The sequence below is a fragment of the Alexandromys fortis genome, unplaced genomic scaffold (genome assembly GCF_014885135.2).
Source record: "Alexandromys fortis isolate MF-2015 unplaced genomic scaffold, M_Fortis_MF-2015_v1.1 scaffold_158, whole genome shotgun sequence".
Taxonomy (NCBI): domain Eukaryota; kingdom Metazoa; phylum Chordata; class Mammalia; order Rodentia; family Cricetidae; genus Alexandromys; species Alexandromys fortis.
The window spans coordinates 2,018,677-2,033,305 of record NW_026068039.1 but is presented as its reverse complement, the minus strand read 5'-3'; the positions used below and the strand labels follow the sequence as shown (position 1 = coordinate 2,033,305).

The 14,629-nt window shown below is 41.5% G+C and overlaps 1 protein-coding gene across 14 annotated transcripts in view; it reads right to left on the bottom strand.

Moving 5' to 3' along the window:
• The window catches only part of Aak1 (AP2 associated kinase 1), a 172,731-nt gene that overhangs the window by 29,205 nt on the left and 128,897 nt on the right, over positions 1-14,629 (bottom strand). For 8 of the 14 annotated variants that reach the window (XM_050165351.1, XM_050165352.1, XM_050165363.1 and 5 more), the window contains 5 exons: positions 12,533-12,775; positions 7,411-7,640; positions 6,145-6,302; positions 4,816-4,920; positions 2,138-2,233 (listed from right to left, as the gene is read on the bottom strand). In XM_050165351.1, coding sequence (XP_050021308.1) covers positions 2,138-2,233; positions 4,816-4,920; positions 6,145-6,302; positions 7,411-7,640; positions 12,533-12,775 — 832 coding nt within the window. The remainder of the gene's footprint in view (positions 1-2,137; positions 2,234-4,815; positions 4,921-6,144; positions 6,303-7,410; positions 7,641-12,532; positions 12,776-14,629) is intronic. The other 6 variants (XM_050165353.1, XM_050165356.1, XM_050165359.1 and 3 more) reach the window with 1 other exon arrangement.

Here is a 14,629-nt window from a genome sequence, read left to right as displayed (position 1 = left end):
ATGCCACTTAATGAGCTATGCACTAAATAGCTGGAAATTTTTACCTACATTTAAAAGTAAAGTAATGGAAAAACAAAAATCTGTTCGCCTATTTTTCAGGAAAAAATATTCCAGACTTGTTTTATGGTTGGTGCTGTGGTAGTCTGAAAGAAAACAGCACCCAAAGGCACTATTAGGAGGTGTGGCTTTGTTGGAGAAGATATGGCCTTGTTAGAGAAGGTGGGCTTTGAGGTCTCATATATGCTCAAGTCGCCCAGTGCCTCAGACCACTTCCTGTTGCCTGTGAGTCAAAATGTAAGAACCTCAGCTCCTGTCTAGCACCAGGTCTGCCTTCACGCTGCCTTGCTTCCCACCAGATGATAATGGATTAAACCTCTGAACTGTAAGTGAGCCACCACAATTAAATGTTTTCCTTTACAAGAGTTGCTATGGTCATGGTGTCTCTTCAAAGCAACAGAAATCCTAACTATGACACGTACCTTGGAAAATAATAATTAAAAAAAAGTCCTACAAGCAAACCACAATTCTCTAATGCCCTTTCAACCACAGCCTGACAATTTCTTATCCAGGAAGACTATTTCAGTAGCTCTCAGTTGATGGAAAGTTAAAAGTTACAAAAGCAAGCAAGCAAGAGAAAAATATGACTTCATAAGCAAGCTTGCCCAGCTGGGAATACAGACATAGAATTGAGGTCTTTGCAGTAAGTTAAAGTTACACGGCAATTCCAAATACAGTTTTACTATACATTCCTTCCTCTCTCCACAGGAAAGTGTTTTCAAATTTTCAAGATATGAGCACTGAATTCAAGTGATCAGATCACAGTCTTCTACATGGCCATGGGATAACACAGGTTTTTAAGCTCAAATCCACTTTTATAACCCCCTAACTGACATCTTCAGTCAAGACTTTATTGATCTCAAGTTACAAAACCCAATGACAAAAGCAATGCCTACAACTTGGGGAATCTGGCAAGGAAGAGGAAGGTCTCATTTGTTGCCTCATAGGTAGGGACTTGACATCACTACCACACACCACTCAGAAGATCTGTAGAATCAAGAGGATTACAGATTACATGTTGAAATCTTTAAGAGAAAAATCACTTGAAAGGCATGGCTTCTATCCACTAAGATTCCTAGATTCTTTCCATGGGGACCACTGACTGGTGTCTAAAGTGGGCTGGAGGTGTAGCCACCAATGAGCACCTGCAGTTTCATCAGATGCCAGACAATGAACATGAGCTCTTAGCACACTGCACACTTCACTTGCTGAAGCAGGACCTTGATGAAGAATGAGGTAAATAGATGAGCTACTAGAGGGCATGGAGGATGGAGCTGGTGGTCTACTGAGCCTCACCATTTCTCTCACCAGGGTATGGCAGGCAGTGAACATCAATCTAGTGTCTAGGAGGTGGGAGGCTGACAGTCTCAAGTTTATTTCATCCATGCATCCGACTTACCAAATATTTAGAGTGCTACTATGCAAGACAGTACTGCCACTGAAGCAAACAGACCATGAACAAAAAACACCAGACATTTTAACAAGTGTCATGAGGATAAAAGCCACGAGGTATGATTGAGAGCACCTCTGAGACCACAGAGGGCCCTTCTGACAAGATGGCATATAAGAGGAGAAATTTCCAGGGGTTAATAGAATATTGGCAAGTGCTAAGGCCCCAAGGTGGAAAAGAGTTTAATCTGTTGAAAGAAAGGAAAGACTTAAAGAGAGAGTTGGGAGTGATGGTAGAGGGGAATCCAAATTCCCCTCTAATTGTATTCAAGATTCAGGAATTCATTTTACATTATTAGCAGATAAAACTGGCCAAACAAATCATAAAACAAAACCCTGAAGTTCTCTATTAAATGACTCATATGAAGATTTTCCACTTTTAGAGAGATCATAGCTTATCTTAGTACGGTGTTTTGAATGAAAACAGTCCCCAAAGGCCTAGAGTGAGAGGCTTTGTTAGGAGGTGTGGCCTTGTTGGAGTAGGTATAGCATTGTTGAAGCAACCCATTATTAGGACTTAGAACTCAGGTCCTTGTCATCAAGAGCTTAAAGTTGAACTCCCCAGGGGCCCTCGAGGTCCTGGAATATAAGATTGAAGCTGCTAGCCTAAAAATGAGTCCTTTGTACCTACCTGGAGCATCAGGTACTTGAAGAGGAATGAAAGGATCAGACACACTTAGAAGTGGGATGCCAGAGTCCACAGCCTGCCCACCCTTCCTTTTTTCAGCTGGAGTTAGTTGAAGAGGAAAAATTAGGAGAGAAAAAAATGAGAAAAGCAGAAAATATAAAGTAAATATCAATGCATTTACCATCTACTTATACAAGAGCTCAAATAACAGAGAAAATCCAAATTTAGACAAAAAGGAGGAGGTGAACTGAAATAACCCAACTAATAGCAAAACACCTAGAAGACACACCAAGGGGTCCTGTAACACACTATGAAGGCAGCGGGGTCAGAGTAGGACAGCCGTGTGCTTTCTCTTAGTGTTCGCTACCCCAGGAATCTCTGCTCAATGTCTCTAGAAATTACTGCCCCTCACCCCTACACACTTTGGCACATAATGTCAATATATGTTTATCCATTTCCTGTGTACTTCAAGAGCCCACATGTGCTCCAGGCAGTAACTGTCTTAGTGCACTGTTACACTGTCTAACAGGTGCTGTGCAGTGCTCCTACCTAATACTATTGCTGTTCATGCTGTATTCGGTAAACTTTAGTTCCAGAAACATTAAGTATCTTATAGCATCAGGGCTTTAAACCTTTAAAGTCCTGGAAGTTTCTACTACTATTTTTCTCAATTTTTTTTTTCAAAGAAAACAAAGGCTCAAACTGAGACAAGTCAGAGGTCTGCCTGCAAAGCAAGCATCAGACCAGGGTCTCTTGGCGTCTACTCTAACAATCTTTACATTTCACTTTAGTACTAGTTTGGCTGTTAATTAAAATCCCATTTTGATTTCTAAGTGATTTTTTTTTTTATTTGAAAGTCAGGTATGGTGATGTACACTGTACTCTTAAGTATCCTAGAAGCTGAGGTAGAAAGATCACAAGTTTGAGGGAAAGAAAAGGAGGGAGGGAGGGAGGGAGGGAAAGGGAGGAAGGGAGAGAGAGAGAGAGAGAGAGAGAGAGAGAGAGAGAGAGAGAGAGAGAGAGAGAGAACAAACCCCAATAACAACAAAGGAAAGTGAAAACTATACAGACTCACAGGAAGTTGCTGCAGGCAGAGTGTGAGCCCTGTACCCAGCTTCTGCAACAAGCACACTTTCTGTACCAGCAGATAGTATCGCCCATGCTATTCAACACTATGACTTGAACTATTTGTTTTTTCCCTTACACCCTGCTAGAGTTTGGATTTGGAATGTCCTCCAAAGGTCTGTAATGGTTACAGTTAAGTGTCAGCTTGCCATAATCTAAAATCACCCAGGAGATGGGTATCAGAAAATGTCTGTGGAGGAATATCTCGACTGTATAATTGAGATGAGAAAGCCCTCCCCCACTGATCACTAAATGAGAAAATGCCTTACAGCTGGATCTCAAGGAGGCACTTCACAGCTGAGGTTCCTTTCTTTTATGACTCTATAGCTTGTGTCAAGTTGACACCCAAAACCACCCAGTACAGAAAGTGTATAAAGGGTGCAAGGGCTTAAGAGGCACCCACCACCATGTGGGTTTTGAGGCTCAAATTCAGGTGGTCAGGCTTGGTGGTAAGTGCCTTTACCCATGGAGCCACCTCACTAGCCTATGCCAGACTTATTAAGTGAAGAAACAAACAGGTTTTAAAATATACAGATGGATATCACAGTATCACAATCTTAAACCAAAACTTAAAATTGTACAAAATCGTGACCACATGTGTTTTGGTGAGGAAGATCTATAAATTTCATTAGATTCACAAAGATGTTTATGACCCTAAAAAAGTTAAATGCAGTGTTCATATTGTGGTGGTTTGAATGAGAACGACCCCCATAGGCACATATACTCGAATGCTTAGTACCCACTTAGTGGAGCTGTTTGGGAAGGATTAGGAGGTGTGGTCTTTTTGGAGAAGTTGTGTCACTGGTGATGGACTTTGAAGTTTCAAAAGCCCATGCCAGGCCCAGTGTTTCTCTACCAACTGCTTACCAATCAGGGCATATAACATTCAGCTACTGTTTCAGCAACATGCTTGTCTACATCCATGATGATCATGGACTAACCCTATAAAACTGTTAGCAAGACTCCAACTAAATGCCTTTTTAAAGAAGAGCTGCCTTGGTCATGGTTTCTCTTCAAAGCAACAGAACAGTGACAAGACATACATCATGATGAAGTCATTACACTGTGTCTAGGTGATGAGATCATGGATGATTTGGATTGTTTCTACACAAATAGATAACTTTTATATAATAAGAATGGATAATTTTTATTAATAATGGAGAAAACAAATCTTATTGATTTGGTTTTTAAAAATGCATGTGTACATATAATAGATTATCAAGTATAAGACAGTTTCTAAGTCTTAGAATCCTTCAAGTAATCCCAAAGACTTTAAGCAATAACAAAATCTTGCCAGAGCACTGGTCCTTAGATTAGAAATAACTACATAAGACACACACTTAACGGGGAGAGCAGATCCTGTATATTTACCACAGCACTCCAGCATCTGAATTCAAAGTGATTTTTGGTGGTCCTTAACTGTCTTTTGGCTGGACAACTATTGAATGAAGGAAAGTAATGACTTACTACCAGAAACTGGGTTCTTCATATGCTAGAGCTATCTATGAAGTGGAAACAACAGTGATCCTCATGTCTCAGGCATGTGTTACACTTACCAGTTCCAGCAGAAAATGAGGAAGTGGTAAAAGCATCTCCTTGTGTTGACTGGAAACCTGGGATCAAACTCTCTGCTGAGCCACCAAGCTTCTCAGGAAGCTTTCCTAGAGGGACAAAATACCACTGGGTTCATCCTTGAAGAATCCTGGGGTGCACAGACACATAGTGAGGTGAAGAACACTCTCTGATGTGACTTTTCCTACCACATTTATGGCAACATCATACCAAATAAACACCAAAAAGTCCTTGTCTGTGCCGATGTGCTGGCAGCAGCTTGGGAACTGAGACGGAGCGACATGGAAGAAAGCGGTGAGAGGCTATGAAAGACAGGTCAACAGCAGGGCTACATGACAGCTGACAGCAGAACAACAGCAACACAGACCAAAAACTAAAAACAGACAAGAGAGCTCAAAAATATCAAGACAAAACCTCTGGGGGGCAGGGCTGGAGAGGGTTCATCAGTTCAGAGTCCATTCTTGTGCTTCCAGAGTACCAAAGTGCAATTCCCAGCACCTATATCAGGCAGGTCACAGCTACCCGTAACTCAAGCTCTAAGGGATCTGATGTATCTGGCTTCTATGGACCTGTACTTACATGCATATAGCCATGTATGGACACACACATTATACAATTTAAAAATAAATAAAATCATAAAGAACCCAATGTCTCATTAATTAGACACAAACATACTAATTTTCAATAATGCAGCAAAAAAAAAATTCTGTTTACAGCACAGAATAAGAAGTGGCAGAGATAACAAGGAAGAGGACTTGTCAAAGGAAATCAACCCTATGCCCCATCTTCTATTGAAAAGGATGAACCATCCAGGCATGATGGTCCACAATTTTAATCCCAGCACTCAGAGGCAGAGGGGCAAGTAGATCTTTGTGAATTTAAGGTTACCCTGGTCTACATAGGAAGTTCCAGACCAACCAGACTACATAGTGATATATTGTCTCAAAACAAAATAAAATAAAATGATAGAAAGTATGTTTTTTTAAAGCACTGCTGTAATGTAAATCAGTTTATATCATTCACTGACTCTGCTCATTCTTTTGTTTTTTGCTGAGTCTGAGTACACAAGGGGTATTTTTCTTCCAACTCCACATTGGAGATATTTCCCAGGGATCTGTGGATTTGCCTATGGCTATTTTGGATAGAAACATGCCTTGTATTTAAGGGTTTGCAAACCCCAAAACCAATCCTTTTCAAGACAGGTCCATGCTGACCTTTCCTAAGCACATCCCTCTACAGCTAAGACACAGACACAATCAAGTTTCTTTTCAGCCGACTTATAACCAAGAACAGGAAAGACCCAGCTTGCTCACCTTCCCCAAGCTTGGCAAAGTCCTTGTTAAGCAGTTCTTCAGCTGTGAGTTTGGAGAAGTTGTCATCATCAAAAGGATTCCATGTTGAACCTTCAGAAGCATTGGACACATTCTGTTGCGAGGTCCGTGGAGAGCCCGAGGGAGTGGTAGTTGCAGACCTGGGAAAGTTTCCCCCAAGGGTGAGGGAAAAGAAAATATAAAAACGCAGAAAGGTCCAAACAATTTTCTCTCATTAAGGTACCTATTCTTTCCTCAATCAAACCATCATTTTCCACAGTGTTTCCCTAAAGGACCTCCCACAGACACTGAAAAGTTTAGTCTTTATATTTATAAACGCTGTTCTTTCTCTTAAGCTCTCATAAAACCCTGCAGCTTGCCTGTTCCTGGCAAAGCCCTCACTTTAGGATCCACAGCAACTATCCTGAGGGCCATGTATCAAGCACAAGCAACTCCTGCTGGGGCTGAATCCCAGGCCTATCATGGCTGCCTCTGACCTTTCAGGATCTAGTGCGGATAGCACTAAGCTATCATCACGTGTTCAGAATGTTGTCCAGGGGTAGAGTTACCACTACCTTTGTATGCCTTGATCACCTGCTTTTCCTCCAGTCTCTCTTGACTTAAATATGTTTAACTTTAGAGTGCATGGTTTCAAGGAGGCTAAAGGTCTAAAATTAGATGGACTTAATGGACACCAAGACTGACTTTATGTGAAGCACAGAACCAGCTACCCAACCAGGTTCATGAAGGTTGGCTAAGTCTCTGTCTTTGGAATTCATAAGCCAGGCTAGCCAGACACAAAAATAATTCATGATAAAACATATGATGTACACTTAAAAGAAAAAGATCCCTAGACAAAATACTTCACGAGAGGGAAGAACAAAGCTTGACATGGAGCTAAGGAGGCCAAGTACATCCACTATGGGAGGGTGGAGCAGCAGCTCCAAAGACGAGCCAAGTCACCTGTGTAGACAATATTTGCTGAGGTAGCCACCCTCCAAATTTTGGGGGTCCAATAAGAAATTGTCAGTACAGAGACTTGGTCAAAGGGTTTAGAAAACACTCTACAGAGCATAGAACAGATGGGAGAATGGAAACTGAAAAGACAGTATCTGTACAATGCACACACTGTGGGCCAGTTCATAGTCTCTTACTAAATACAGCCATGCACTGGCATAAGCATGCAACCACACCTCCACAAGCTTATGGAAAGAATCATACAGTAGTGACCCAGAGCAGACCTTGCCCACATGGTAAGAACAAACGTACTTAGATTTATTGAGACTGGCCTCAGCTGCAGCTGCCTGGAGCAGCTGGGTTGATTTGCTGGCAGGAACCCCAAAGACTGCACTGTGGGTTACATCACTGAGGATCCGCCTGTGCCCAGCACGCTGGGTTTTAGGGGATGATGGAGGAGTGAGAGATCCAACTTTCTGACCCTGGATAGTTGGAGGCGGAGTTGTCTGAACCTTTGGCTGTTGTCTTGGTGGAGCTTGAATCTGCGAGAGAAAGAGAAATGCAAAGCTTCATTATGAACAAACAAAAAAGAAAAAAGGAGGAAGAAATAGGAAAGAAGAACAAATTAATAACCATGTATAATAAAAACTCATTCGCTCATAAGATTTGAATGGCCAAGGTTATCAACAGCACCAGAAAGAAAACCAAGGCACCAACCATCTGAGCTGCAATGGAGGTAGACATCACCAAGGAAGTGCCTGGTTCTTATTCACATCCAGTTTCCATTAGCTTCAATATACAAGTTAACCAGATGTGATGGAGCTACCAGCCTAAGACTACATATGCTATTCCCTGCCCTAAAGATCTAGCAGGTATCTTAAAGGACTTCCTACTTCTGAGGACAAATAGCACCTCATCAAGAATGCTTCCACGGGGCAGGTAATAGATTCTACTCTCTATTACAGCTAGAAGAGAAGATATACTCCAGCCAAGATGGTTTGGAGCACGACAGTTTCTGCTTAGAGTTATGGACTCCCTCCTACACTAAGTAAGTGAATCAAACAATCGCCATGAGACTGAAGCACGGTAGCTCTTGTTTTATATTATTAAAGGCCTTCATTCCACTGATGAGATGGATTCACAAGAACCTATTTTTCTGTTTCAACCCCACATCAAAAGTGCAGCACTGGTGTAGTGGGATTTACTTGCTCCAATCTTCCTTGAGACATGGCACTGAAGATCAGTGGAAAATAGAGTGAGACAGAAGAAAAGCCTTAATGATGGCTGGGTTCACAGACGGACTCTTGAGAAGTGGTTCACAGAACAATAAACAGGTGGCAATGTAGTTGTGACTATGTAAGTGGTCCTTAGCACAAGCCATCTGTATCAAGCAATCTGGAAATAAAAAGTCTGGATACTGAGTGCCTCAGGGACTTAACTGTCCCTTCCCTCAAATCCCTCCACTCAAGAGAAAGCTACCTCTCCACACTGAAGCTCAGCTCCTACATTGTGTCTCTGAAGACAGACATCCAGAATTTAAGAAACCATGACATAAAAGTTCAATGGGTCAGGATGCCTACAGCAGAGGAGAGTGTCCTCATGTTGTCCCTGGGAGCTGGGATGCTTTTTGCGGCTCACTATCTTCCTGTGTCTGTATGCCAATCACCCCATTAACAAGATGAATGAGAGCACAACTATAAGGTTCTACTGCCAACCAACTAAGGCAGGAAGGGTGACAGCCCACCAGGGAGCATGGAGCTCTGTGAAGGTCAAAGTGCTAGCAGTGCATCTTCCTTTGGGGGCCTAGAGCTACATAAGAAAGGCCTTCTAAATGTCAGTATCCACGAGGGTCAGCTGTGAACTGGCTTATCTCACTGCAAAAGGGTACTTCACAGTTATGATGGACTCTGTGAAGGAGCATCCGCACTATTGAGAGAACACTGTCTCTTTTCTTACCTGTCTTTCAGTTGCAACATACATAACGGATGCCTCCACTGGGAGGATTCCCAGGTGAGCAATGGACCACTGAGCCACATTTCCAAGACAGCACGAGTGGATCTAATCTGAAAACCTGAAATCCTTAAGGCTCTAAAAACCAACATTTTGAGCACTGACATGATGCCACATGTAGAAAATTCTACACTTGACTTCACGGAGCACTTGGCAGCCCAAAGGTAAAATTTCATATACAATTATTTCACTGTAAAAGTGCCTATGAAATAATTTAATTCTGTGTGTTGATTTCTGATAGCAACCCCACAGGGCAGGTTTTATGGACATTGGAAATCAAAGAAAACAAATGGAAACAGACCCTGTAGAACAAATACCAGAACCTTAACTTCAGAGACAGAAGAGGATCTATAGTCCACTGAGGCTAACAGGTCAACCACTGGGCCACAGAAGCTGACTATGGCTGGGGATCTTCTACATCACAATGTCTCTTCCTCCAAAGACAGGATTAGAAAGGGGCACAAGAGTCCAGAAACTATGGTGAGTAAAGTGTACCTTTAATCTGTGTTTGGGAGGTGTAGACAGGTAATATCTGAATTCAAGGCCAAACTGGGCTACACAGCAAGTTCCAAGCAACCCTAGACTACAGAATGAGATACAGTCTCAAACATACACTACGTTAAAAGGTTTTAAAAAGGGCAGGAGGTAGGGGTACACCACAGAAAGTAAGAGGGTGGAGTCTGATGTCTATTTTGTCAGAGACTTCATTTTGTAAAAGTATTTTAATTGTGTGTGTGTGTGTGTGTGTGTGTGTGTGTGTAAATGCATGTGCAAGTCTTCCTATGAATTCAGGTGCCTGAGGAAGTCCTTTTTGGAGTTTAAGTTTCATACAGGTGTTAGTTGCCCAACATGAGTGCTGGGAACTGAAGTGGAGTCTTCTGCAGGAGCAAGAAGCTGTGTCAACACTACCTTGTGGACATTTTTCATAGGCCTGCACAGATTTCAGTTTGTGTCCCTGTGCTCACCACACAGAACACAGAGCTCAGTGTTGGCCCATCTAGGACTCATGAGAAGGCCGAGGATTCACTCCCAAGGCAGTAGACACTTGGTCTAAGAAAATCAGAGAAGAACCTTTTAAGAAGTATCTTCAGTACCAGTGGGTCATCTCAACACCCTTGAGGAGATACCACAAGTCAGACTTCCTGATCCTTGCCCCAGCTCTAGTACAATCCTTCTGTATGTCTTGGGCAGTAACTTTCTAGTTTGGATCTCAGTTTTTAATTCCACAAAATGAGGAGATTAAATGAGATACTTAAGACCCCCTCTAGCTATTTCATGCAATATTTTTAAAACCTCTTTCTATTATCAATGGGAAATTTATTTTAGCTCAAAAGTACAAACAATGGCTGTCTACCATATTCCTGTAAAAGACTGAATTTTTTACAGAAACAAACAGGTAAAGCACTGAGCACTACTCACTCAGCAGAGACAGAAAGAACACAATCTACCTATAGCACTGTTTCCTTTTGAAGGAATATAAATAAGTCTTCTGGTTTAGAATGGGCTGCAAGTTCTCTGCTAGAAATGAATCCCCAGAAAGATGGTTTCTCACTTCTCTTCATTAGTTTAGTTGTTGGGCTGCCTTGAAAATGAGAATAGCTAGATATACAAACACTATTGGCTATTTGTTCAAAATGCCTTTTGGTAACAACAGAAGTTTCTACTACTGTCATTAAAAAACTGAGTACACAATACAGGCATGGTGGATTGAAATAAAATGGACCCCAAAGGTGCTGTGGAATAATCCCTTTGCATACTGTGAAGATTTGTCACTGTGATTGATTTAATAAATGAGCTGACTAGCCTATAAGTTGAACAGGATAAAGTTAGGCAGGAAAATCAAATTGAGAATGCTGGGAAGGAGAAGGGAAGTGTAGAGTATTTCATTTGTATTTTAATAAGTAAAGTTTGCCTAAGGACTAGAAAAGTAAGACAACCTGATAGACCTGGCAGCAATAACACACAACTTTAATCACAATAGCTCGCCACAGAAACCAGGAGTAGTGATGCACGCCCTTAATCCCAGAACTAGAGAGGATTATAAAACAGGAAGAGATAGTTCTCAATCTCAGTCTCATTCTGAGGATTCCTGGAGGCAGGATCACCATTTTTGGACCGAGATCAAAATAAGAGCCAGTGACTAGCTGCTTTGCTTTTCTGGTCTTCGAGAGGTTAAACCCCAATTTCTGTCTCTGAGTTTTTATTAATCATACTTCAGTTGGCGCCCAACTTTTGGGGTAAAAATTTACAAAAAAGCTCTTTGCCTCAGGCTTTTTAGCCACTTTTTAAGAGTGGACTCAAAAGTAGCCACCTGGGTTCAGGAGAAAAAAACTAGTGCACTCAGGTCCTGTTTGCCCAAGCTTAGTTTCCATGTAAAGATTGAAAATATACAGAGAACCTTGACATTGCATGTTATTATGTTGTCTTTAAATTGTTTGACTGCTGAGGAAGGAACAACAGCTGCTAAAAGACATTTGATTATAAATGCTGCTGGATTAATCCAACCTATATATTTTGAAAATGCCTTAACTCTAAAATTTAAGTCAAAAGATAGGCTACTTTGGAGATGAGGTTTTGTTTTTGTTTCCACAGGAAATGAGAGGCTGTGGATTCATTCTGGGTTAAGAAAAATAAGGTTTGATCAAGGAAGACTCCCCTAAAAATTTTCCAATGGGAACAGATGACCCAGATGATCCAACATTTCAGCGGACCTCTTTTGCAGTTTTCTCTGAGTTCTACATCCAGAACAGCTTCAAGACTGCTGGCTGAGATGATCCAGTCTCACAGAATACTCCCTCCAGACAGGACTTGACCATAATCCTAAATTTTCTTTGGGTCCCCATAAGATTATCAGCATCCCAATCAGCAGGAAGTACCCTGGAAAACTATGCCCACATTCCCAAAAAGTGGATTGTGGATGTTTGTCTTTGTTTAGCATGTTGGTTACAAGTTGTTATAGATAAAGGTCAGGAAAAAAGCTAAACGAAGGAGATTAGATTCAGAGTTCTTGTTTTGAAAAGAAAGAAACGGGAAATGCTCTTGTACACTGTAAAGATTTGTCACTCACATTGGCTTAGTAAAATGCTGATTGGCCAGTAGCCAGCCAGGAAGTATAGGCAAGGAGACCAGAAGACTAACAAAGGAAACAAGATGAGAATGCCTCACTGAAAAAAGGTACTAAGCCACATGGCTAAATGTATACAAGAATTATGGGTTAACTTAAGTTGTAATAGCTAGTTAATAATAAGCCTTAGCTAACAGGCAAAACAGTTTATAATTAATATAAGCCTCTGTGTGTTTCTTTGGGACTAAATGGCTGCACGATCGGGCAGAACAGAAACTGTCTACAGCTACCTCTTCCTTCCCTTTCCCCTGGCTCTCTACATACTCTCTTAAGTCTTGGGCCAACCCTGCTGGTTCTTACCGCAGGCTCCTGAGCAGCAGCTGGCTGTGGGGCTGTGGTTGGCTGTGCCTGAGGCTGTGGTACTACCACAGCAGTCTTCTGCTGCAGAGCAGCCTGCTGTGTCATCAGTTGCTGCTGTTGCTGCTGCTGCTGCTGTTGCTGCTGGTAGATGTTCTGTATCAGCTGTTGCTGAGAGCCTCCCTGGGAGACCACAGGGAACTGAGCAGTGACTGGTTGCTGGGCTGTTGGATGTCCTGCCTGAAACTGAACAGGAGAGTGGCAAGAAATGAGGAGGTGAATACAAGCCCACCCAGAGTCACATTCACAAAAGACTAATGTCTCAATAACTATAAAGCCAATACTGAAGTCAAAAGGAGGGCCCAGCAAAAGCTTGGAAGCTGGGCCAAGTAGTTAAGGAGAGGACTCAGGGCATTAGAATCATACCAGCAACATTTGTACTGCCAGGGCCTTCCCACTGCACCAGACTGTTTACCAGGCATAGTTGCAGGGAAGCAACCAGATTTTTCAAGAGACTCTAAGGCCTGGAGTGAACAGAAGCAAGGGAAGTATCTTCAGTGCAGAAGAAATCCTTCTTCTAAAGGATTCTGAAGCAGCCAAGAACCAAATGCTTCCCTATATAAACAGACTGCCTTAGTGATGTTGCTGAAAGAGCAACCGAAATGTTAACCAGTGACTAACACCTATCCAAACCTTTCCAAAGTTATTCCCAACAGATCTCCCTTTATGAAATTCTGCAGCCTCAAATACCCTGTCACTAGTGATTCTCCTCTACATGCTTTATGTGGAGTCTTGCTACATTGCCAAGGTTTGTTCCAAAATCTTGTGGGTTCAAGCCACCCTTTTACTATCAGCTTCTCAAGTAGCTGGGGATAAAAATGCACCCTACATCCATCTTCCTAGCACCTCTTTTATGTCTCTCTAGTCTTCGCTAGGTACTTGCTAGGTACACTAACAAAGCTCAAAATGAGAGTCTGCTAATTTAAAGTGAAGTCTTAGAAAATCATCAAAAGTGCTATTGAGTTAACTGGGATAGTCCTGGATGTGAATACTAGTATAAAAGGTCAGGAAAAACAACACGTAAGAGTATAAGAGCTTGTTTACAGCAATAATCAAGACCCACCCACCAGGGACTCAGAGGGCTGTGGTCTGTCCTTAAGGGTAGCACAGGGACACTCTAAAGAAGCAAACAGAAATTAGGAGTATATCTTTGCAAGAATCAAAGGACAGAATTTTATAGATCTAACTTTAAAACTATTTAATTATTTTATACATTCATAAAACAAAACCAACCCAAAATGTAGAAAGCAAAATTAAAATAAATTCAGCAGTCTATGTATCCAATTAGCAACTACTCCACTGAAAATAATGTGCTGAATATTCTAAGGTTGCTAAGCATGGTGGTGCATGTTTGTAATCCTTCGACTCAGAAAGCTGAGGCAGGATGACTACGATTTCAAGCCCAGTTGGGGCTACAGTATGAGACTTTGTCTCACAACTAATAGCAACAAAAAAACTTTAGGTGATAAAAACAACAAAAACCAAGAAGTTAAACAAAAATTTTTAAATTATGTTTCTGAATTAGATGTATAAATCTGTATGTATGTTTTCTAATAACACAAATACATTTCTAAGAAACAATTACCAACATGGCTCAATAGCAAGCAGTCATTTTTAAATCCAACTGTGGTTTCTAAGTATCATTCCCATTAAAAACAATCTGATCTTGAGTGAAATGGATGAATCTAAATTAATAGTAGAATGATCCTGGCACAGTCATTACACTGGAAAAACATAATAATTAACCACTAGAGTCACATCCGAAGGATCTAGAAGTCCATCTGAAATAACTTGAGCAATCTGAGCATGTTTTAAAATGGTGACACATACAAATCCATGAAGTTACAATTGATGTGGGGTGTCCTTCTGTATATGTGTTGCTTTTATTGGTTGATGAAAAAAGCTATTTTTGTCAATGGCTTGGCAGAGTAAAGCCAGTGGGAAATCTGAACAGTGAGGAGGAGGAGGAGGAGGAGGAGGAGAGAGAGAGAGAGAGAGAGAGAGAGAGAGAGAGAGAGAGAGAGAGAGAGAGAGAGAGAG